The 24,314-nt window shown below is 40.8% G+C and overlaps 1 protein-coding gene and 1 long non-coding RNA gene across 2 annotated transcripts; both read left to right on the top strand.

Moving 5' to 3' along the window:
• The first annotated feature begins 658 nt into the window (after positions 1-658).
• On the top strand, positions 659-1,875 carry LOC119410024. Its single transcript, XR_005186818.1, has 3 exons — positions 659-738; positions 1,333-1,472; positions 1,555-1,875. It is a non-coding gene; the product is annotated as an uncharacterized LOC119410024 (long non-coding RNA).
• A 4,319-nt stretch (positions 1,876-6,194) lies between these two features.
• snx27b (sorting nexin 27b) lies at positions 6,195-24,112 on the top strand. The gene is made up of 13 exons (XM_037676926.1): positions 6,195-6,534; positions 13,033-13,264; positions 14,615-14,807; positions 15,076-15,140; positions 15,238-15,342; positions 15,425-15,503; positions 16,907-17,070; positions 17,164-17,253; positions 21,519-21,668; positions 21,759-21,887; positions 23,208-23,267; positions 23,340-23,402; positions 23,492-24,112. Exons 1-13 carry the CDS (start codon positions 6,200-6,202, stop codon positions 23,534-23,536), a joined length of 1,710 nt encoding a protein of 569 aa, XP_037532854.1. The 5' UTR covers positions 6,195-6,199; the 3' UTR covers positions 23,537-24,112.
• Positions 24,113-24,314: the final 202 nt, after the last annotated feature.

Raw genomic sequence — 24,314 nt, 5'->3', positions numbered from 1 at the left:
CACACATGTAACCACAGATAAAAAAAGTCTAACTTGGAATAATTTTTGTTAATTATTTTTGCACAGTCAGCAGGTCTGGGATATTAATTGTTTCAAGTTCACACAACTTCTTTACTGACTTACTGTTCACACCATTTTCCTTATATGTATTTTTCTGTAGGATTTTGTAATCTTCTGGCTGCTTCGCAACAAAATCTAGGGAAAGGAGGAGGTGGAGGGTGGGTCAGACGAGGAAGTTTACCAACAGTGAGGAGCGATGAATATCCCACTGTTCTGTGAGCTGCAGGCCTGAAGCCCTCCTACATTAAATCTGTCCACTCAATCGTACCATTCAAGGCACTCCTCCCACACAAACTCTGATAAACACCTCTCACCCAGTGATCACAACTGCATACCAACCTGACACACCTATTCTCTCCAAATTAACCCCTGCTCCAGCAAGACATTCGTGCCACGCTCAATTCTCTGAACTTGGCCACCACTCCTCCAAAATGTTGTTTGCAGCATCCAGAAACGAGTCCTACTGGTGCAGAATGGGGCGTGCTTTTTTTTTTTGCGAACAAAGAAAAGGAAAGAAAGAGAAGAGAGTTCCAGGAAAACAGGCAAACTCAATAGGAGGGGTCAGTTCATGGAAAAGGGGTGTGTCAGGTCATTTTATAAAGGCTTGAGTCTGAGCCGACCCTCACCCATCTGACTTCTTCTTCTCAAGCTGCAGCAAGTCGTCTGTGCACAAAGTCGGTAAGTAGGGGGTGCATTAAAATGATCTTTATTTATACACATAGTTGGCTTAGCTTCTGCTCATAATGTGTGCAGCACTAATTGACAGCTTATACGACGGAAAAGGTCTATTTTTGGTTACACTGGTGTGATCAGTACAGCTATAATTTGAATCTTAAGAGGATGTCATGACTAAAAATCATCAAAAGTTTTCTTTGAAGATCTAAAACTTGTAGCTATAAATAAAAGCTGTGTATCCACGCCCTAATGAATCAAAGGAATTTAAATAAACAGGGTGTTACCTGCTAAAACATCTAAAAGTTTTGGAGAACTGCGTATGACATGCTGAAAGAAAGCTTTAATAGATGCCTCGATCTTGGGTGGGGTAGTGTTTGCCAACAAATGTTTTTCTGGTTTGCTGCACCACCCATTTTTGTGCATGTCCGGTTTTGGAAGTCAGCAGATGCAAGAATGCCCTGCTCATAATTACCCCTTGGAGACAGAAAGCATGACACAGAAACAAATAAATGGCCTCTTTTATGGAAACTTTTATGTTATGTAGCCCAGAACTCATACCAGTAGAATGACCACATGTTTTTTTTTGTTTTTTTTCAGCCACCATGGGTATGATGAAAGACGCAATTGCAAAGCTCAGTGAATGCTTTACCAAGTATGCTGGACAAGATGGAGACAAGACAACCATGTCCAAGTCTGAAGTTGCGAATATGTTCAAAGCTGAGTTTCCTGAATTAGTTGTAAGTAAATATTGCCCAAAATGTTGATAATGGAACTCATTTGAATATCTGATTAAAGTTGGGGGGATCTTTCTTGTAACAGGACGCATTTCAGAATGACAGTGCTGGCAAATGTAAGCAGCCGGAGAAGGTGACCGAATTGTTCAAAATGCTGGATGCTGATTGTGATGGCACCGTTGATTTCTGTGAATTCATGACCTTTGTAGCAGTCCTGTGTATGGTGTGCCATGGATGATCTCAAATGGGACGGAAAACGGAGCTCCAACCTACAACTATAACTAAAATATTCAAACTTTCCCAGCCAGAAACCAAATATTTTAATTGTCATCAAATGTGAAATGCTGATATGAAATGTCAAAACCGACTTTAAAAAAATGGAACAAATAAAGATTTGTGTTCCCTTTTTATGTTTCTGTGTCGTAATGTATGCAAAGCTCAATCCCTCTTCTTTTTGCGCTTTCCCCTGAAGTTAAAATGGTTTTTAATCTTATCTGCCTTTTCACACAACTGGCTTCAACTTGAGCTATAGCTTTCGTGTTTGCAGGTTTGGCTAAAAGAACATGAGATGAGACAATAAAGCAAACTGCTTGGACACTGATGCTCTAACGGTTCAAATCTTGACTGTCCTGGAATAACCTTACACATTCAAGTTTCAGTAAGGATCTAGGCACAGATTCCCACCCCTCCTTAATAAAGTCACTTTTTATATCAATGCTGCTCCCTGGTGACTACTTCCAAGTACTTCAGCGAAAGCATTTCCCCAGGATATTGAAAATGGAGTGGAATGTGCCAAAATTAAATAAATATAATTAAATATTGTATTGAATAATTAAAAACATACATTTAATTATGTATTTAATTTAGTCACATTCCACCCTCCAAAGGCCAAGGAAACCAGCAGGAAAGAAAAAGGGTCAAAGCAATTAAAATACAAACTGGATTCCAAAAAAGTTGGGACACTAAACAAATTGTGAATAAAAACTGAATGCAATGATGTGGAGGTGCCAACGTCTAATATTTTATTCAGAATAGAACACAAATCACAGATCAAAAGTTTAAACTGAGAGCATGTATCATTTTAAGGGAAAAATCTGTTGTTTCCAAATTTCATGGCGTCAACAAATCCCAAAAAAGTTGGGACAAGTCCATTTTTACCACTGTGTGGCATCCCCCCTTCTTCTTACAACACTCAACAGACGTCTGGGGACAGAGGAGACCAGTTTCTCAAGTTTAGAAATAGGAATGCTCTCCCATTCATGTCTAATACAGGCCTCTAACTGTTCAATCGTCTTGGGCCTTCTTTGTCGCACCTTTCTCTTTATGATGCGCCAAATGTTCTCTATAGGTGAAAGATCTGGACTGCAGGCTGGCCATTTCAGTACCCGGATCCTTCTCCTACGTAGCCATGATGTTGTGATTGCTGCAGAATGTGGTCTGGCATTATCGTGTTGAAAAATGCAGGGTCTTCCCTGAAAGAGATGACGTCTAGATCAGAGTCAGAGTTTCTTTATTGTCATTCGCACCTCATGTGGTGGAGCGAAATTATGTACACAAGGTCCCAGTTACATCCAACAATAAAATGTATAAGAAAAACAGTAATAAGATCTAAGATATGAACTAAGAAAAACATCAACTAAATATACACTAAGCACTCATAACACAAAACATTGAACATCAGCACAAACATGAACATGAGTCTGTGTGAGCAGATGTGCACGCATGAACACACCAACATTGAAACAGATCAGCAGCAACATGAAACAGATCAGCAGCAACATGATATGGTTTTTCACATTGATTATTCTAGTTAGAGATTCATGAGTCTAACAGCCTCAGGGTAGAAGCTGTTCCTCAGTCTAGTGGTTCTACACTTAATGCTCCTTAACCTCCTTCCTGAGGGGAGTGGGGCAAAAAGTGTGTGTGCTGGGTGAGTGGGGTCCTTCATGATGCAGGTGGCCCTCTTCCTGCATCTGGAGGTGTAGATGTCTGTGATGGTGGGGAGGCTGATTCCGACAGACTTCTGTGCAGCCTTCACCACTCTCTGCAAAGCTTTTCTTTCTGCAGCTGTGCAGCCTCCATGCCACACGTTGATGCTGGAGCACAGGATGCTCTCCACTGCACACCTGTAGAAGGAGGTGAGGACTGAGCTTCCCAGACCAGCTCGCCTCAGCCGTCTGAGGAAGTAGAGTCTCTGATGAGCTTTCTTGATCAGGCTGGTGGTGTTGTTGCTCCAGCTGAGGTTGTCATTCATGTGTACACCCAAGTAGTAGATGGGAGCATATGCTGTTCTAGAACCTGAACATAGTTCTCTGCATTAATGGTGCCTTTCCAGACATGCAAGCTGCCCATGCCACAAGTGCTCATGCAACCCCATACCATCAGTGATGCAGGCTTCTGAACGGAGCGTTGATAACAACTTGGGCTATCCTTGTCCTCTCTGGTCCGGATGACATGGCGTCCCAGTGTTCCATAAAGAACTTCAAATCGTGACTCATCTAATACAGAACAGTCTTCCATTTTGCCACACTCCATTTTAAATGACCCCTGGCCCAGTGCAAACGTCTGAGCTTGTGGAGCTTGCTTAGAAATGGCTTCCTCTTTGCACTGTAGAGTTTCAGCTGGCAACGGCGGATGGCACGGTGGATTGTGTTCACTGACAATGCTTTCTGGAAGTATTCCTGAGCCCATTCTGATATTTCCTTGACAGTGGCATTCCTGTTTGAGGTGCAGTGACGTTTAAGGGCCCGGAGATCACGAGCATCCAGTAGAGTTTTACGGCCTTGACCCTTACGCACAGCGATTGTTCCAGATTCTCTGAATCTTTTGATGATGTTATGCACGGTTGATGATGATAACTTAAAAGTCTTTGCTATTTTATGCTGGGTAACACCATTCTGGTATTGCTGCACTATCTTTCTGTGCAACAATGGTGGAATTGGTGATCCTCTTACCATCTTGGCTTCTGAGAGACACTGACACTCTGAGAAGCTCTTTTTACACCAAATCATGTTGTCAATTGACCTAATTAGTGTTAATTGGTCTTCCAGCTGTTCGTTATATGCTCAATTTCCTTTTTCCAGCCACTTATTGCTACTTGTCCCAAATTTTTTGGGGATTTGTTGACACTGTGAAATTTTGAATCAACATATTTTTCCTTTAAAATGTCACATTTACTCAGATTAAACATTTGATCTGTCATCTATGTTATATTACGAATAAAATATTGACATTTGCCATCTCCACATCATTGCATTCAGTTTTTATTCACAATTCGTTTAGTGTCACAACTTTTTTGGAATCCAGTTTGTAAAAATAAATAAATAAAAGCCCATAAAGTTGTATCTTAAAAACATTAATTTGTAAAGCTATTTTGGGGGTTTCTCCCCTACCCCAAATCCTAAAGGATACAAAGCTCTGTCAATTCTTTGGAAAAGTTGTGAGCAAACATCTTACCTGCATTAGATGGCTCTTTGAGCAACCTCAACTTGGGGGTAAATTTAATTCTAAATAGGGCTAAAAGTTTAAAAGAACTAAGACAACCTGGATGTCTTTATTAATATAAAACCATTCCAAATTAAGTTTGTTGTTACTCACTCGCCCTTTATCAGTTTTCCCACATAATTTCCACAGCTGGATCCATTGAAAGTTTGCACGTCTGATTCCGTAACTTCATTTATTGCGATTTTGGAAGCCCCTTGAGGTTACCCAGATTTATTTTCTCTGAACATAAGATTAAAGTGTGTTACAGCTGGGTCAAAAACTAAGAAAACTGGAGACATTAGGTCTATTAGCTGAAGTTCAAATTGTGTTTATTTGTCACATGCAAGTTTTACACATAGTTAACTGTGCAATAAAATACTTAGGACGAGAAGAACCTATTTGACTCGCTAAAAAAAATAATAATCAAAGAAAAAACAAACAAGAAATACTAAAAGCATGCAATAAGGGTTCAAAAATAAAGTACCAAAAAGTTAAAAAGCACTTATAATATTTACAATGCCCTAAAAATAGAGAGTAAACAACAACATGGTAGAATATAGTTTTGTAACATTTGAGTGGGGATGAGTGGATCATGTATGTAAAGCAAAAGAAAACAGACCAGATGCAGTAGGGTGATCTATCTGCTCAGGGAACCACACTGCAACAAGACTGAGCAGGTTCTCACCTGAGCTCACTGGGCTCAGGTGTACCTCATCACCTGGTGGTCGTTGAAAACAAAACACTGACCCCTAGTGGTGGCGGTCATCACACAAGATGTCACTAAATCACACATTTCATTCCAGAGTTCATTCAGTTTTATTTCTGACCATGTCCAAAATATGTTGCGCTGTTTAACATTGGACAATCCACAATTTCTCCTAGGTGTCGTTTTGATTTATGGATTGCTAAAATAACACACGGATTGCATGAAAGGTACGCAGTACAAATAAATAAGCGTATTGCCAAATTATAATCCATGCCTCTTGTTCATTATATATTTTAACATGTTTGCAGCTTAGCCAGAATATTTCTGGATAACTTGTCTTGGCTGCTGGAGGGTACGTCGAGTCAGAAGCGGTCGTCATGGAACGCGTCCCGGGCTCGGCAACTATCGGAAGCAGTCGGCTTTTTCCGGCGGACTCCAGTCATTTAGCTAGCCAAGTTGATTAGCTTGCTACCACGGCTAATGTTTGGAGCAAATTTAACGCTAGCCGAATTGGACTGGATGAAAGAAACCGAGTAGGAAGATGGCGGACGTTACGGGACAAGGAAACGGTTCCTCGGTCCCCCCGCTGCCTCGCCCTTCCTCCCGTAACGGCTCCGGGAGCGGCAGCGTTACTCCAGACACCGGCGGCAGCTGCTGGCAGACGCCAACCACCGTTACTTCAGGCCCGAGGCTAGTTCGCATCGTGAAGTCCGACTCGGGCTACGGCTTCAACGTTCGGGGACAAGTTAGCGAAGGGGGACAGCTGCGGAGCATCAACGGGGAGCTGTACGCCCCGCTGCAGCACGTTAGCGCCGTTCTTCCCGGGGGAGCTGCGGACAGAGCTGGCATCTCCAAGGGGGACAGAATCCTCGAGGTGTAAGTATGAAACATTTCAGCACAAGTTGCGCTTTGGACTCTTAATGGTCGTTGTGACAACAGTCAGGGAGAACAACGCTTCCACACCGCCACCAGAGAATAAAAAGAAGAAGAAGAAGAAGCAGTTTTCTCGTAATGAAAGGAAGCCTGTGTGGGTCAAAAGAGGAGAATCATTAGAAATTCTCCTCACACTACTCAAACCTGCTCCCATCCACAGCACTTCTCAAGTCATCCCTTGTGGATGCAGTGCGCCATTTCTCATCCACTGTATTGTTTACATAATTCATCAATGCTGCCATGAGGTAAAGGATTATCAGCACATGTTGTATTGAATGGACACGGATACAGACGCAGGTATGTCTGCTGTGGTGTGTTCATGGAGACTTCATCTTGTTAGACTCTGTTGCTATGGAGAAGATCACCCAGCGCAGAGCTCAGCATCACTGCTGCTTCTCTCCGTCTCTGTGTTTGGTTTAAGGGGATGGAGAAAGGGAGGGATGTTTTCAGTTCAGTTGTGATTGGCTTTGCCCTCAAAACCTCTATATCTGATTGGTTCTTTTTTTACTTTACACATTGGGTTTTTTGTTGTTTTCGTCAAGGATGGCCTGCAGTAACCCGGCAGATTGTTGACCCCGTGTTTTGTGTGTGTGTGTGTGCACTGTGCAGGCATGCAGATGTGTTAATTCTGCTTTTTGCATTCAAAGAACAGCCTGCTGCCCCTTCTGCTTCATCCGCCTCCCTTACTTTAGTCAACATTTATTTAGTTGTTTATTGATTATTTTACCTTAGTGTACCCTCCAGCTAATAGTGCTTCTTTGTATCGATTTGAGACAATCTCCCATGCAGGTAATAAAACAGAATTGATCTTTGTGCATTCATTATTAGTTAGCTGAGGATGTGAGAGTATTGTATGCAGTACCTTCAAGTACAGCATGAACCTCAGATAGTGTCAAGGCAGATAATGTCTTGCTGTTTTCATTTCAGTTTTTTTTATACAAACTTTGTTGCACAGTTATACTAAACAGCTGTTGCGTTTCAGGCTTTCATACTGAATATTTTGTTTTATTCGGGATCCAGTAATTCTCAGTTGGTCATCTGGACAGTTTCTTTTTTATAGAGATGTTTCGCCCTCTATCTGGAGGGCTTCATCAGTCAGAGGAGTTCCAGTAAACTGTTTCCCCACAAATCAGTAAACTCCTTAAGGGGATTAACCAGTTTGCTGGAGCAAAGATGGTTTCTGGGGGCCGTCCTGTCCCTCGTCATCTCCTTTTATTCGGGACGTTTTAAGCATATGATAATAGGCCTGTCGTGATCAACAATAGATCATTAATTGCATGATAAATTAAAATGATCTATCTCATTTTCATTTATCGGCTTTATCGTTTCTTCGTGTTTCTCTCTTTTTACTGGAGACACTGGATGACAAAAAGCTCGACTCCAGTGTTCTTCACTGACCCCTCCCTTTCTCTTTTCTCTTTAAAGTCCATTTAACCGTCCAAAATCATGTTTTTGGATCGTTAAAAGCAGCTAAGCTGAGAAGCTAAGCTACGAGCTAAGCTATCAGGCTGACCTCGGAAGAAAGCCTCCGTCTTGTTGAAGCTCCAAAATTCACGGTTGAAACACGTGCCTTCATGTAAAAAGTAGTTTTTCTCTGCAAAAAGAAGCTGAGAACTGGTTTACTGATTTTTTTAAATTAAATGCTAATGAGCTCAAACCACACTGATTGTCCGCCATTTAGAAAACTGAAAAAAAAAGGAAGGAGAGACGGCACATGTCATGTTAAGGGTCCTCCTTTCCAATTTTTTTAAAGACACGCTGCTCGCTCCCTCACTATCCATCCTTTGGTTCAGTCTTATCCAGTGGTCCAAAAAGGTTACTACACTCAAAATAAATTAACCAACATTTCTTCTTAAATTTGACAATAATTACTAATTATTGTCAAATTTCAAACAATATTATTGTTCATCAAAATAATTTCTGAGACAATTAATCGCCCAGAAAAATTTGTTATCGTGACAGGCCTATATGATAATGTTATGGCTCATATGAAGCTGTGCCATTTTCAGGGTTTTAAGTGGCTTTGCAAGAATAATCTTTTAAATTTTTATTGTGCCTGGTTACATTATTTTAGTACACAAGTGTGCATAAATAATTGTATAAACAAACAAAAGGACATTCAGAAAGCGTGTCCTTTCCTAAGCCAGTTCATTTTAGTTGTTTTCCATTTCGGAGCGAAAAGGGCGAACTGGAAAAACCTTCCTTACGTCCATACATGTTTTGAGCATGATATATGATAACTTGAAAAATGAACAAGATACCGACTTCCATTTTGATGTGTTGTTGCATCTAGGAGTAAGAAAGTTTCCATTCGAAAACTGGGTTACCACATTAAAATCCAAGATGGCTGCCACCATATACACTGTATGTATTTATGGTCATCTTGTGAGCTAGATAACTTAAAAAATAAACAACACGCTAACTTAATTTTGGTTTGTGGCTGCGTCAAAGTGTAAGAAATGTCCTGATCAAAAACTGGGTTGCCACATCAAAATTCAAGATGGCTGCCACCATATATGTACACACTTTGTGAGTTAGATAACTTGAAAAACAGGCAATGTGCCGACTTCTGTTTTGGTGTGTAAAATTGTTCCCTCCACTCGCCAGGGTCTGTCACTACGCACCACCTCAGACAAGCAAAAACTAAAATAGAAAGCAACCTTTGTTCTTCTGCACAACGTAACACATGCCCATTTGAATATCTTGCACCAAAAAACATTAAGGTTTACTTGCACCCCTGTTCAATTCTGACGTTCGACGTACCTCTTGTTCAGCCTAGTTAATAATGCCATACAGAATCTCATGCAGCACTGCAAGATCAGTTAGTGCTATATTTGTTAGGAATGACTCTCAGCTACCACCACACCAGATTTGAGCCCAGTATCTGTAACTTTGACCAAGTTGTAGACATTTTTGCACATGATAAATTTGCCTTGCTGTGGCAGGCATCTTGAATTGGAGTAACTTTAAAAGGTAATCAGTTGTAGATGTTTATCCACTCATTGCTTTCTGGGAGTTTCATTGAAATCTGCGCAGTTACTCTTGTGATAATTTTCTGTTGCTACAGACAAATGCTCACGCACAGACAGAAACATTATTGTCCTTTCCCCTTCAGCTGCGGGCGATAATCAAACTCATAGTCAGAATTATTGAAGCAGAAAAGAAGGGAGTTGCGACAGAATCCAAATTGCCTTTTACAACCTGTTCATCACCATCAAAAGTGCTGATGGTGCCTGTGCAAAGGCCACAGATGCTTATTATATCATCATAACGCTGCATGCAGGAAAGAGCTGCTGAAATGCTCACTTTGCACTTTTGTCTTGACTGAGCGAGCTCTTTCTCCCACTACACCTGCAAGATGTTTGCGTCTCTCCCGTTAATCTTTGCTTACTTCTACCTGCACAATCATCTTTTCTCACCAGGTCTAGTTTCAGCTGTGTGTGTTTGAGCGTGCACGGGTACGTTGAAAGCCTCTCTGAATTTGATTACATGTTCACGAGTGGCAATCTCTTTCCATCGTAGGTATTATAGATTCTCTGAGCTTGTAGCAGCGTGACAGGCTGCCAACATAAGCTCCGCTACGACACGCCTGCTAACATAACACTTGAGCTCTCAGTCAGAAATTTTAAGTGATGCAAATCCTGCCCTGAATTGTCAGTCTGGTTTCAGAGTCGGTAACTAATTTTCTTTTTATGCGTTTTTGGTCTAAATACTGTCTCTCTTATTTGTGTTTGTCTGTATCAGAAGCTTTTATTATCACTCCAGTGCTGAAAAGGCTGGGACGTTGTGTAAAATGAAGAGAGCACGAGAATGTAAGGATTTGCAAATCTCATAAATCTGAGTTTTATTCATTATGAGCACATTAAAAAAAATCAGGTGTTTAAACTAAGAAATTGTACATTCTTTAGGAAGAAATATGTTTGTTTTTTTTAATTTGCTATCAGCAACACAGCTCAAAAAAATTGGAAAAGGGGCAACAAAGGCTTTAAAATAGTAGTAGCATAAAAGCTCAGAGAGCATTTTGCAAATAGGTTAATTGGCAACAGGTCAGTAAGAGGACTGGGTATATAAAAAGCATATTTATTTTTTTTAATTAGAACAATAGATAAAAAAAAAATCATCACAACTGAGCATGCAGATCCTAACATTTGCTGCATTATGCTACACAAATTGTTTTATCTGCGGGGGTGTCCAATCCTCGAGGGCCACCATCCTGCATGCTTTAGAGGCGTCCTTGCTCCAACACACCTGATTTGAATCGATGGGTAATTAACAGACTTCTGTAGAATATGAAGCAGTAATTCAACCATTGAATCAGATGTGTTGGAGCAGAGAAACCGCTAAAACATGCAGAATAGTGGCCCTCGAGGACCAGCTGGACAGGCCGGATCTACACAGTATCATATTCACATTGTTCACATAATAGCTGAGGCCGTGCTGGCTCCTTTAGTCTTTGGTAAATATTCAAACAGAAGCTCATTCTGAAGTCGGATCACAGAGGCAGCAGGTCCAGGAGGGAAAGCGAGACATCCCTCTCCTCAGCAACACTCTCCTGCTCTTCCTGGGGGGTTTCAGTGTTCCTGGGCCAGCCTCCTAGACCCAATCTTGGATATCAGGATGACAATGAAAGGATGGTTGGAGACGTTTGGCCAACTTGTGCATGCCATATTTTTGTGCTCAACATGAATTCATCACACTAGCTTAAAGCATAACACTTTGAATAATTTATTGCCTATTTCTCAGGCTGTGTTTTAAAAAAGCCTGTATTTGCCAAGCCATTCATCACATCTGACTTGAGGTTAAAGGGTGTCAGAAACAGTTGAAGGGGATGCTGAGACCTTTTTAGAGGAGACACTATGGCTGCACCTTTGTTGTAGGTGAGGTCGTTTCAGCTCTGTCATTAACACCGTGACGCCTGTTACCACCCATTGTTGCTCATGTTCAGCTGTGTTTATGGAATTCCCAAAAGGTTCATCACACAAGAAGAGGATGCAAACACCAAAATTACATTAAAGAAAAGCCACTTGAGAGATGAAACAATGCAAGAGAACTGTAGGCTTTTTAATAATAAAAAAAAAAAAAACTATTGTAAACACATTAAGTGCTATCCTAATGCATGCTCAATTATCCAGGTAGAAAAAAAAAAAAAAAGCCAGGTCCTCTGGATGGAGTCTTCTTGTTGAAACGTTTTGTCTTTTATCCAAAAGACTTGGTCAGTCCGAGGAGCTGCAGTACACTCAGTCTTATAAATAGCTCCTTCTCAAAGTGGATCAACCAGTCTGCAGGTGACAACCAAATCTTGCTGTTCACTTGATAAAGGAGGATCATCAGCCCAACAATTGATCGTTAGTGCCCTGATGGCTGCTTGCTATTCACAGAGGTCTGAGATACTACTGTAGCATTAAGTGCTGCTTTTCTCTGCAGCCAGGTGTTCCAGACACAGTGTGTCCACTGAACGGTGAAGGTGGGCAATGACCTTTGTACTCCTATTTGTGCCTTTTTATCAAAATATCTCCTGAACCATTAAACAAATTTCAGTTCAACTTTCAGGATATATTCATATTTCATACATTTATATTTTATATATGATTTTCATCTTTAAATCACTTCTTGGTCTGCTGCCTTCATTCAGCTCCTCCTACATGTCTCTGCGTGAGTGCAGCTACAGCGTGCGCTTTCAGGACATTATTACATGCAGTGTCCCCTCAGTGAGGACTGAACTGGGCAAAAGGGCCTTCTGCTTCTCCACTACTGTTTCCTGGAACATCTTGCAAAAAGATCTGAAGCTCTCGACCTTGACCTCTCTAAGTGGCTTCAAGCATCTGCTAAGTTCCAGGCAAAAACCAATGCAGAGATGTTCTTGTTTTTAGTTTTCTACACCGCCTTACAACCTAGCTTTGTTTGTTGCGTTTATTAATACCTTTTTCTTTCATTTATTCTTTTCAATTTGTATGCTTTTTGTGATTGTCTACTGTTGTCATCACTCTTTGTGAAAATCAGGTCACTTTTAAATGAGTCCCCGAGTCTCAGTGAGACTAACCTGTATAAATAAAGGTTGAATGAAAATATCCTAATTAATAATTCCTAGTTAATCAGTTGTAGTGATTAACTTTTGGAGTCAGTCCTGTTTAAGATGGCCTCTGCAGCTAATCGACATCAGTTAACGTCATTTTGTCAATTTTACAGATATTGAGCCAAAATTTGACGGGGTAGTGGCGAGAGTCATCCACAATGCATACTCTGAGTGTGGCATCTACTGGCAAATACTATGCCCCTATTGTTTGTATGCCTCTAATTGTAGTATGTGTAATAGAGTCAGTTCCATCCAATTCAGTTTATTTCTTTAAAATGTTACAAAACTTCTGACACAGACAATAAGATAATTACTCTTGTTCAAAGTGCAGTCGCCCTCATTAATATATGTTTGTCTTCTTTCATCAGCAACGGTGTAAACGTAGAGGGAGCCACACACAAACAGGTGGTGGATCTGATCCGGGCTGGTGAGAAAGAGCTGGTGCTGGCCGTGCTGTCCGTCCCGCCGCAGGAGGCCGACTGCCTGGATCCTGGCGACGATGGATCAGCCCTCTCCTGTTACGACTACTCTGACAAGCAGGCCGTCCCCATCTCCATTCCCAGCTACAAACACACCGAGCTCAACAATGAAAAGTTTGTGGTGGGTGCAGCTCATGGATGTCCCAAACTTTCAAGCATTAATGGATGAACTAGTTATACCTTGTATTGGTAGATAGTTTTTTTAATTATTATTGACAGGATTTGAACAGGAAGTCACGGTTTTACAGTTTTAAGATATGAGACAGTGTCAAGTTTATTTGTAAAGCACATTTATAAACAGCAGCTTTTACCAAAGTGCTTAATAATAAGATCAAGACAGTAAAAAAAAAAAGAACAAGACTTAATTAAAAGCATCAAAAATAAAAACATAAAAACAATGAGAAACAATGAAATAGTCAATCAGATCACACTGTGTTAAACGTCAGTGAAGACAGGTGTGTTTTAAGGAGAGATTGAAAAGCAGGGAGTGAAGTGGTCTGTCTAATGTTGGGGGGCAGATTGTTCCAGAGTTTAGGGCTCATGACTGAAAAAGTCCAATCTCCTCTGAGCTTCAGCCTGGTTTTAAGTACAACCAAAAGCAGCTGGTCTGATGATCTCATTACCCAAGAAGGAACATAAGGTTGAAGTAGCTCAGAGGTATGAGGGTGCAAAGCCATTAATGCACTTAAAGGTCAACAAGGAAATTTTAAAATCAGTTGTGACACTTACAGGGAGCCAGTGAAGGGAGGACAAAACTGGTGAAATTTGCTCAAACCCATAAGTTCCTGTTAATAGCCGAGCTGCAGTATTTTGGGCGAGCTGGAGCCATGAAAGGGACACCGGACTGACCCCCAACACAAACTGCGTTACTTATAGTAGTCCAGCCGGGTTGTAACAAACACATTGACTATTTTTTCAAGGTCAGTTCTGGTCAACACAGACTAAACCTTCGCTATCTGCTTTAACTGGAAGAAGCTTTTTTTTTGTAGAACAGAGTTAATCTGTTTATTAAACTTAAAGTTCGAGTCTAAAACCATCCCTAGATTCGTAACAGACATATTCAAAGACAGCGAAAGAGCTAGGGCTAAACACAATGACTCCAGTTTTCTGATCATTAAAACTTAAAAAATATTTGAAGCCATCCATGCCTTGATGTCATCAAGATATTTTAACAGAGGGTGAATGGAGCAAGAACTGTTGGGTTTCAAGGGCAGATAAATCTGACAATCATCAGCATAGCAATGAAATGAAAGGCCTTGTTTCCACAGGATAGATCCCAAAGGGAGCAGATAGACTGAAAACAAAAGGGGTCCAAGAATTGAACCCTGTGAGACCCCACAGGAAAGAGGCATTGATGCAGATACACTATTTCCAATTAGTCAGAGTGTCACACACTCCGTTCTTTAGAGTGTCACAGAGTGAAACAAAAATATTTCTATGGTTTTCATTTTTGCAATTGTTTTTCTTTCAGGTTTACAACGTGTATATGGCAGGCAGGCAGCTGTGCTCCAAGCGTTACCGGGAGTTTGTGATTCTGCATCAAAACCTAAAGAGAGAATTTGCTAATTTTACGTTCCCCAAGCTGCCTGGGAAGTGGCCGTTTTCGCTGTCGGAGCAGCAGCTGGATGCACGGCGCCGAGGCTTGGAGGAGTACCTGGAGAAAGGTAAAGGGAAAGAGGATTCATGGGTTTCTTTTTTAGTCTTGTGTTTTACAATTAAGATAACTTGACCTTGAATGAACTTTTATTGTAGGTGTGGTTGGGGGTGCCAACCACCAACCTATGACTCATTTAGACTCACCGTTCCGTCCCAAAATTCTTTCATTCTTTGTGTTTTCATTTCAGACAAAAGGTTTGTTATAAAAACTGTATGTAAACATACTTTGTTCCTGCAATTAGACCTAACTTTGAGTGGGACTTATTGTTTCTGCAGTGTGCTCTGTACGGGTTATCGGAGAGAGTGACATCATGCAGGAGTTCCTATCTGAATCAGACGAGGTAAAAAGTGCAACCAACCTCACACAGCTTCTTATGCTTTCTTTGCTCGTGCGTTTGGCTCACTGTGCAGTTTGTGTCTCTCCTTCACATGATCAAGAACTATAACGGCGTGTCAGATGTGGAGCTGAGAATAGCCATGCCTGATAAAACGACGCTCACCGTCCGAGTTCGCAAAAACTCAACTACAGACCAGGTTTATCAGGTAAACACCAACCTGAGCAGTGGTTGTTCATGACTGACTTGTTGTTTCCTTTTTTTCTTGACATGTCTTCTTTCTCCTCCAGGCTGTGGTTATGAAACTAGGCATGGACAGTGTAACAGCCAGCTACTTTGCTCTGTTTGAGGTCATCAACCACACCTTTGGTAAGTCAATGTAACTGAAACATATTGTAGGCGTGCATGTGTGCAAAATGCTCATCTTATCTCACTGATATCATCTTGGTTAGGCACAACATAATATTGATTGTCAAAAAGAGGAATACTTGTACTTTTTGTATCATCTTTAAGCATTTTTACATGACTCTACTTATGGGTTTGGTTTTTTTGTACAATACAGTAGTCCCTCATTTATCGCAGGGGATCTGTACCCTGAAGACCGCGATAAGTGAAAACTCACAAAGTAGAAATAGTAGTACAAGTAGTAAGTAGTAGTTTATTTTATTATTTATACCTTCCCATACTCTTTTACTATTCCAAACAATGTTTCTAAACTGTAAATGCTCTAAAAGAGTACAGAAAATCATGATTTCAGCTCCCTTCCTCCTCTGCTCTTTGCCACCTGCAAGTGCTCTTGGCCACGCCCACTCCCCCGCACCTGAACAGCTGATCAGCTGTTCAACCGCAGCAGGAAGTTTATCCTGCAGCAGTAAGGGCTGCACAAAACTGCAGGAGGAAGATTTTTCTGCTGCTCTGGGCTGCACAAATGTGCAGCAGGTGCTAAATAATTTAAAATAATTTATTTTAAATAAAAATTTTATGCTGATCGTGCATCTCATCCATCAGTCAGCCAATTGTGCGTGTTGTCCAATCTTATTTTGAAAAGCCGTGATAGAGGAATCCGTGATAAAGGAACCGCAAAGTAGCGAGGGACTACTGTAAATAAACTCATTTTAAAAGGACAGCCACTTTGATTGGTTGCAAAAGTTAATCCATTTTATTTATTTATATTTGCTAAAAAGTTGCAATTAATGCAACCAGAGTAAGTGTATTCCTTATTAACTTTATGTATTTATGTAACTTATAACTTAAGATCTGCTCCAGATCAAGATGAAACTCCATACACATATGCGTCATCACTAAATGGAGTCTTGCGTACTTTTTCATCGCCCCAGCTTCAAGGTCAAGGTCAAATGTTAAACGAGGTCTTTGCTCGCCCAACCCATTGCTATAGATTGCTGTATAATGGTTTGTCAGTGGGTGTATAATTTTCTGTATGTGGTGCTCTCGTTAACAATGAGTGATATTCTAAATGGAATGTAAATCCTAATGTATGAAATCTGTGTGGTATTTAATATAATTTATCGTAACAAACATCTGACCCAGGTACTGTCTGTAAATCAAATTCCATCGCAGTGTCATTAAGTTTTACCTTGGCGTTTTGTTAGTAGCAGCTGTAAACAAACCCTTTATTCCTTCTTTAACTGAAATGTGTTGGTATTAATATCAACATTTAATGTGCTGCTTTTGTACCGTTTCAAACAACTCCATGTGTCCGATAGTTTGAAGTTTACTACATTGTTTTGCACTTCAACCTCATTTTCTTTCAGTGCGTAAACTCGCCCCCAATGAGTTCCCCCACAAACTGTATGTACAAAACTATACCTCAGCCATCCCAGGAACCTGCCTTACTCTGCACAAGTGGCTCTTCACCACAGACGAAGAGATTCTGCTCAGTGACAACCAGCTTGCTGTCAGCTACTTCTTTCACCAGGTGTGTGCGAACAGAACATCTGGCTCCTTTTTTGGTTGTTTATGAGACATTTAGTTGTGAGGTTTTTATTGTTTTTTTTCCCCCTCTTTACAGGCTCTTGATGATGTGAAAAAAGGCTTCATCAAAGTTGAGGAGAAGTCTTATCAGCTGCAGAAGCTGGCAGAGCTGAAGAAGATGTCCATGGTTAGTCAGTCACACGTACAGAGATTCTGTTGTTCGTTGTAGCTCAGTGTTTTTTTTTTACAGCTCACTCCTCTGCTTCGTTCGTGTTTTGTCAACACTAAAACTCGACTGTCTTTGTATGGAGGACGGAATGTGACAAAATGAAATAAATAAATACATAATACATGCATAACAATTACATGTATCATTTAATTATTAAATACATTGTTAAATCATTAAATATACAATTAAAATATTAAATATACCATTAAATAATGAAATGCACTTTTTAAATTATTTTTTTCATGATTTATTTATTTATTTAATTTTGTCACCTTCCGCCCTCCAGTATCACCATGAAATGATGTTAAACTGTCAGCCTCACTCGTCAAACTCAGTGGGCGGGACTGAACCTAACCCCGATGCCTGATTGGCTGCTCCTCACGGCAAACTAAGACAAATCGACCACTTATTTGCCCTTATTCATTTTATTACTGTTAAGAAATGTTAACAACAGTGTGGAGAGATAACTTTCCTGCTGCTACATTTGATTTTTATTGTTTAAACATGAATAAATATGTAAAAATAAATGAAACCGGAACTCTCCTCATTTCTTAATTTCATCTTGATAACATTTAAAAAAAAAAATTTGCCTCTGAGCTGGAAATGTCCCCAGATTTAACTTCAGAAGTCTGGTCACCTTAACATGGAGGGAGCTGCCTGTTTGAAATGACATCAGACCAAAGCAATGGATTTCACATGCTCAGCGTTAGTCCCGCCCACTGAGTTTGATGAGTGAGATTGACAGTTAACATAATTTCATGGTGACACACGAGGGTGGAATGTGACAAAATTATATAATTGAATCAATTATGACATAAATAATTTAATTGTGTATTTAATAATTTAATTGTGTATTTAACAATGTTTTTAATAATTAAATGATACATTTCATTACTGTGTATTTATTTATTTCATTTTGTCACGTTCCGTCCTCCATATTTTTGAGGTGGTTTCAGCGTGCGCCTCTATCTTGAAATGTTCAGGGACATTTTACACAGGTGGATAATTTTCAAATGCAAATGTCTGCTGCATTTGCACCAAACTGCTTGAGACATTTTCCATCCAGCCCCTTGGTAATGATAGGGAGGCTGGAAATCTTTTGGAGCATTTTATTTAACAATGTGACTTTTCTATAAGAGTTGCTGCTTCGTCTTCTTTTTTTGCTGATCGGTATGCTGATCTTTTTAACTTTTCTCACTATTGTGAATATTTTCAGAAACATATGACGTTGTTGTCACCAGCGTAGGCTAACACTCGGCCTCCATGCTGGAGTTTCTGCACTTTCTCTGTTGTAAGACAGATTTCCAGATGTGGTGCATCCAGAGGTGGAAAGAGTACTGAAAATTTGTACTAAAGTACAAGTACTGTTACACTTCTTACATTGTACTCAATTACAAGTAAAAGTACTGGTGTTATAAAATACTTAAGTACAAATACAAAGTACTCTTTTCAAAAACTACTCAGAGTATTAATTACTTTTAAATCAATTGATGTTTTATTGTGTTGTCACTAGAAGGTATTCAATTCAATTTACTTTATATAATAGCTACATTCAAAGCACATTTCTCAGACAAACAATAAAGTATAGAAAAATTACACTAAGGCCAGTTCTTTTGTAAACAAATGTAGATAAAGCAGTAATTTAGTTTGTTAAAAGAAATACAAAAATGTTTTTGAGCCGGCATAGAACAGTTTAAACTTTTCCAAACACACTGAACAACAGGCAGGTACGTGTCTTATTAAACTCTGACATTTCTGTCACCCTTCACTTTCTGAACCTTTTGTTCAGTGTCAGCAGGAGCTGGTTTTCTAAGTTAACAGTCTATCCAGCTTCGTTTGGCTGAAGAGTAGACTCTAAGGGTGCATTCACACCAGCCCTGTTTAGTCCGCTTTAATCAAACTCTAGCTCGTTTTCGTACAAAGTCCGGTTCGTTTAGGAACCTGTGAACGCGCCATCGAACTCTGTCACGGAACAAAAAGGCGAACTCTGGCCCGGGCTAAAACCTAGGTCTCGGTCCAATAGAAGCGAACTCCAGCGCGGTTCGAGTTCAGTGTGAATGTAAACAGACCGGACCCGCTCCGCAGGGTAAACAAACACGCATTTCTCTGACCTTATATGGAGCCGTCAGCTGCCTTGTGTGAAAAAACAATATTCTCCATGGTCTTCTGTTTCATCTTCTGCTCATGCAAAGTCCATTTTTGAAAAATGACAAAATATAACTCCTAAAACTGCTAAAACTTGATGCCACTTCTTTTTTATTTTTATTTACAGAAGAAGAAGAAGACGTGTCTTCAGAGGTTTTTGTGTCGTTTCTTTCAGTAGTTCTTGGTGCAGCGCCCCCACAGGCGAGCGGGGGAATAGGTTGGTTCAACAGGTTGACTCGACTGCACAGTGCAGTGTGAATGCAAACTCACCAGCTCAAATGTAACAAAAGCTCATGAATATTGGTCCCGAACCGAGTCTACCGGACTATCTGGTGTGAAAACGACCAAATGACTCTACTCTACAGAGTTGTCCTTTGCTTACGTCATAGGTAATTGTTGCATTCGCGATCTGAGAGCCTTGTTGGCTACAAAGATGCAGATGAACGGTTTGAACGTTAATTCATATTGTGGCTGTACTCAGTAGCAACTTCTGATTTTAAAAGTAGTGAAGTACATTACATGGTCTAAATTGTACTTGAGCATAAGTAAAATTACACACTTGAAAGAAATACTCATGAAAGTACAAGTACCCAAAAAAATCTACTTAATTACAGTAATGTGAGTTTTTGTAATTCATTACTTCCACCTCTGGGTGCATCTGTAGCACAAACTGTCCTGCTGTGAAGTACATGTGTGAACAGCAAATGTTCGTATAAAGTTGTTCTCCCCTTCGTCTAAAACATTTCTGCTATTCTGGTTGGTTTTTTTTTAAAATGACTTTTGAGTGTTGCAGAAATGAGCTCTTTGCTGGGAATTAAATGAAAAGCCAGACAAGCACTTTAACAGCAAGTACCTGCCTAGTACTTGTAAACCTCCAGAGTTATTTAAAGGAATTTAAAAGCTTTCCGCGGACCGTCATTGTTTCCATTTCCATCGAGCGTTTGCGTTTTCAAAGGTTTGGCAGGTTTTCTGTTTAGAGGCGTGGGGCTGATCTACGGTGCACAGACGGCAGAGAAGCCAAAGTGGAAAAAGAGGAAATGAGCTTCAGCTGCTTTCACGCTAAATCTGGCACCTTCCCACAACGCTGTGCCGAGTGGTGGACGCTTTGATTTGTGATTTAAAAGGCATTTGTTGTGAAACAATGAGGGAATGTTTCCTTTCTGTTACGCTGAAGAATTGTCACTCCTTGTTACTTTGTATGTCCTCTAACTGCTTACCTCAGCAGAAACTTTCGGACCCCACGTGGACTCTCAAAACTCTGTCATGATCAGGGTCGATTTTGGGGAGGTGGGGTAAAATTAACTCTTAGTCCTTTTGTTTAAGCTAGTATTTCAATGAGTTGTAACTTCTAGAAACTCTTTGGGGAGGCAAATTTGTGAACAAATAGCATGAAAACTGGGAAACTTTTCATTAAATTCTCCTGATACTTGAGTGTTTGTGACCAGGGAGCTGTGTGGCTCTGTACTAAGTGGCCAATTTACAGAAAGTCGTGGCCTTTTTGTGTGTGTGCACAGCTCACGCTATCCCACGCAATGCACTTAATTTAATTTCCCAACTCAGGTCACTGTCATTTTGGCATTTCCCCCATGGATATGATTTAATTTACTGTAGACCATTTTTTAAATGAAGACAGGCAGATTTGGACCAGTTCTTGATCATTGTGGTGTTTAGACCTGGACATTTTGGACTGTAGCTCCAAATGTTTCCTGTCATTAGTAGAACTCCTGTGTCAAAATACAGAACTGTAAAATTTACAAAAACTACATTTAGAAGTTGAGACACCCGGGACAAATCTGTGACATGTGAGAGAAAATTTGTCGCAATTTTTTTTGAACATGTTCAAAATATGAGATTGTTTGGAAACTCATTTTGGAGTCAAAGCCCAGCAAGATACTGGCTTTTAGTCCCTGTTCCCTTAACTCAAGAAGTTCAGAGTTTTTGTCATTGGTCAGAGTTTCTGCAGCTGGAAAGCAACTTCTGGTTTCTAATCCAACATCAAAAACTTCTGCAGCATCTTCTTGTAATCCCATTTCTTGTTAAAAAGCACGTTCCCCGTTCCTGTCAATGTTTTCTTACAGTACCTGAGTTTGTTGAGAAGTTGCAACGGCTACAATGAGATCATCTTCCCTCACTGTTCCTGCGACTCCAGGCGTAAAGGCCACGTGATCACAGCCATCAGTATACAAAACTTCAAGCTGCACGCCTGCACAGAGGAAGGCACGCTTGAGGTGAGTCCACCGTCTCATTCGCTTGTTTTTCTGTTTACGCAACTTCATGTAGAATGAAGTGCACGGATTAAAGGCTGCTTGTTGTTCCAGAGTCAGGTGATCCTGTTCGACTGGGGGGAGATGCAGAGGTGGGACACAGACGAAGAGGGCATGGCTTTCTGCTTTGAGTATGTACGAGGCGAGAAGAAACCCCGCTGGGTGAAGATTTTTACTCCTTATGTAAGTGTCAGACACACACACAAGTTCATTAATATATTGTTGGTGGATGACATACAGTGGTCCCTCGTTTTTTGCGGGGGTTACTTTCCAGACCGCCCGCAATAAGTGAAAATCCATGAAGTAGCGACATTATATTTATTTTAGTATTTATATATATTAAGACGTTAGAAACTCTTCCCACACACTTGCAATGTTCTAAGCTCTTAAACTTACGCCATTTTAACAACATACGTACAGTACGGTAAATGTAGCTACTAAATTTTATTTACCAGGCTCTGCAGAACGGGAGCGGCTCTCATTCCGGTCCGACTCTGTTCTGGTCCAACTCGGTTCCATTTCTGCATCCACTGACCGTTGATAATTATAAGCAGTCAAAGCTTAATTAAAAATGTCAGGGTTTTTTTGGGGGGGGTTCGGACCTGTAATTACTGTTAATTCTTCGGGTCAGTTGGGGTTCGGAAATGATGGCTACGGGCTGGAGCCGGGTCGGATTGGATTTTTTGGGGGGCCCGAATGCACTCTACAACATATTTATATGTAGCTACTGAATTTTTCTTACCGGACTCTGCAGTACAGCAGCGGCTCGGTTCCGCTCTGACCTGGTTCCATTTCAGCGGACCTACCCTGCCGGTTCTGGTCGGCTCCCTGGCTCAGGGTAGTGGCGGTGGGCTCCGAATGGCGGAAGTCCTCGTGAGCTGTCAGCTCTCAAGATTGACTGATGGGTCTGGAGGTCCAGTTTTCTCCGGTTCTGGTCCGGTGCGGTGGGTTCCGTGCAGCTCTCTGCATCCGTTGGGCACCAAAGTCACTGTAATAAGTGCCAAGTTTTTCCCATCAGATCAGATCTTTCCCTCTAGTATTTCAGCAGAAGGAAACGGGGCTTCTGGGTTGGGCACTGTTGGCTTCTGGGAAATGTAGTCATTATGAGCGGGAATACAGTGGAGGCTTACTGAGAAAAAATACTACAAAATGGCGGCGCCTGTCTGAAATGTTTTATTTTTTCGTTAACTCTTTACTGTACACTGTACAGTATCCAGTACTGTCCCAATCACGTGAGTAATATTAAAGTTGACAATCATGTGTCGTGTACCACTGTTTTTTCTCGTGTTCAATCGTACTTTGAAAAACCGCGGAACAGCGAGTCCGCTAAAGTCGAACCGCGAAGTAGCGAGGGACCACTGTATTTCAGGGGTTATATTCAATTTACATCATTACCAAAGACAGGTGAGATGCTGTTTTTATGAAAACTTTATCGTTAACCTCGTTTTCATCTTTTCTAACCTGCGTCTCTGTTTGTGTTTGCCACGCACGGACAATGTTTAGTTTAACTACATGCACGAATGCTTCGAGAGAGTCTTCTGTGAGCTGAAGTGGAGGAAAGAGGTAACAACCGTCTCCTGCCTGCATGCTGTTCGAGTACACAAGAAGACTTTTAATCAAACGTTGTGTTTTCAGGTGGAAGAGGAGGCGATAGATAAGGACAATAAGAACTGCAGTAAAGATGGTATGTGTGGAAAGGTAAGGCTTCCTGTCTGAATCCAGGTAAATCTCTTCTGTCTTCATTGTGTGTTTAGGATTGTGACTCCTGATTGCCGCTTCTGTTGTAGAATATTTTCCAGCTGCTTCGCCACAGAAGAGACGGAGGGACGTAAGAAGGAAGATCCTCGCCTCTTCGGTACAGAGACCTCACCAACTCAGCTGGCCCCGACCTAACCCTGGACTCAACAGCGTTCAGCTGTGCCCTACACGGACATTATTTACACTCCATCATCACAAGAAGCTACTCCCAACACGCAGACCTGCTGAAACATTAAACAAACAGAAGCGTCCACCTCCTGAATCCAGCACATCATAATCACGCATTAAGCAGAGAATTCATAGACTCAAAGCGACGGATTCATGCAAGTCTTTTCTTCTTGACAAGGACTCAAAGTGGCATTTGTTGTGCTCATGGAGAAGATTTAAACTTTTGTTTCTTCAGTAGCTAAACTTGGAAAAAAAAAAAAAAAAACACGCTGAAATGAATTTATTGGTGCACTAACAAAGAAAGAAAAGAGGAAGCTGTTAGGTGTCACGAGGGAGGACAGATGAAAGTAATTCAGAGGGGTGACCACAGGAAGCTGCTCAGCATGTCACTTTTGGAGAGAAGCAGCAGCGTCTTGTGGACGCAGGATGTCCGAGCGTGGAGCCCCCAGCAGACACATGATAAACCACGGTGACATCTTGTAGTGGAAGTCGCACTTACATTTTAATCTGCTGGGTACTTCATTTGCATTTAAAAAACGATGAACAAAAACGTTATTACCTTGAGGAAAAAAGTTCCGAAAACTGGCTTTTTTTTTTTTTTTTTTTCTTTTTGTTGTTTATTTGTGAGAGCAGAAACCAGGATTGACACTAACATTGCACTTTATCCAACTGTATGAAAAACGC

This window comes from Nematolebias whitei, chromosome 5 (assembly GCF_014905685.2).
Source record: "Nematolebias whitei isolate Nwh7 chromosome 5, NemWhi1, whole genome shotgun sequence".
In the NCBI taxonomy this organism is placed as follows: domain Eukaryota; kingdom Metazoa; phylum Chordata; class Actinopteri; order Cyprinodontiformes; family Rivulidae; genus Nematolebias; species Nematolebias whitei.
The sequence above is the reverse complement of the archived record's forward strand: the minus strand, read 5'-3'. Positions and strand labels throughout refer to the sequence as shown.

Bases quoted from the DNA above. Each gene is read 5' to 3' on its own strand.
- snx27b (XM_037676926.1), top strand. From the start codon at position 6,200: ATGGCGGACGTTACGGGACAAGGAAACGGTTCCTCGGTCCCCCCGCTG. The intron at 15,343-15,424 runs GTAAACACCAAC...TTTCTCCTCCAG, and splicing joins CTACAGACCAGGTTTATCAG to GCTGTGGTTATGAAACTAGG. The intron at 21,888-23,207 runs GTAAGTGTCAGA...GACAATGTTTAG, and splicing joins TGAAGATTTTTACTCCTTAT to TTTAACTACATGCACGAATG.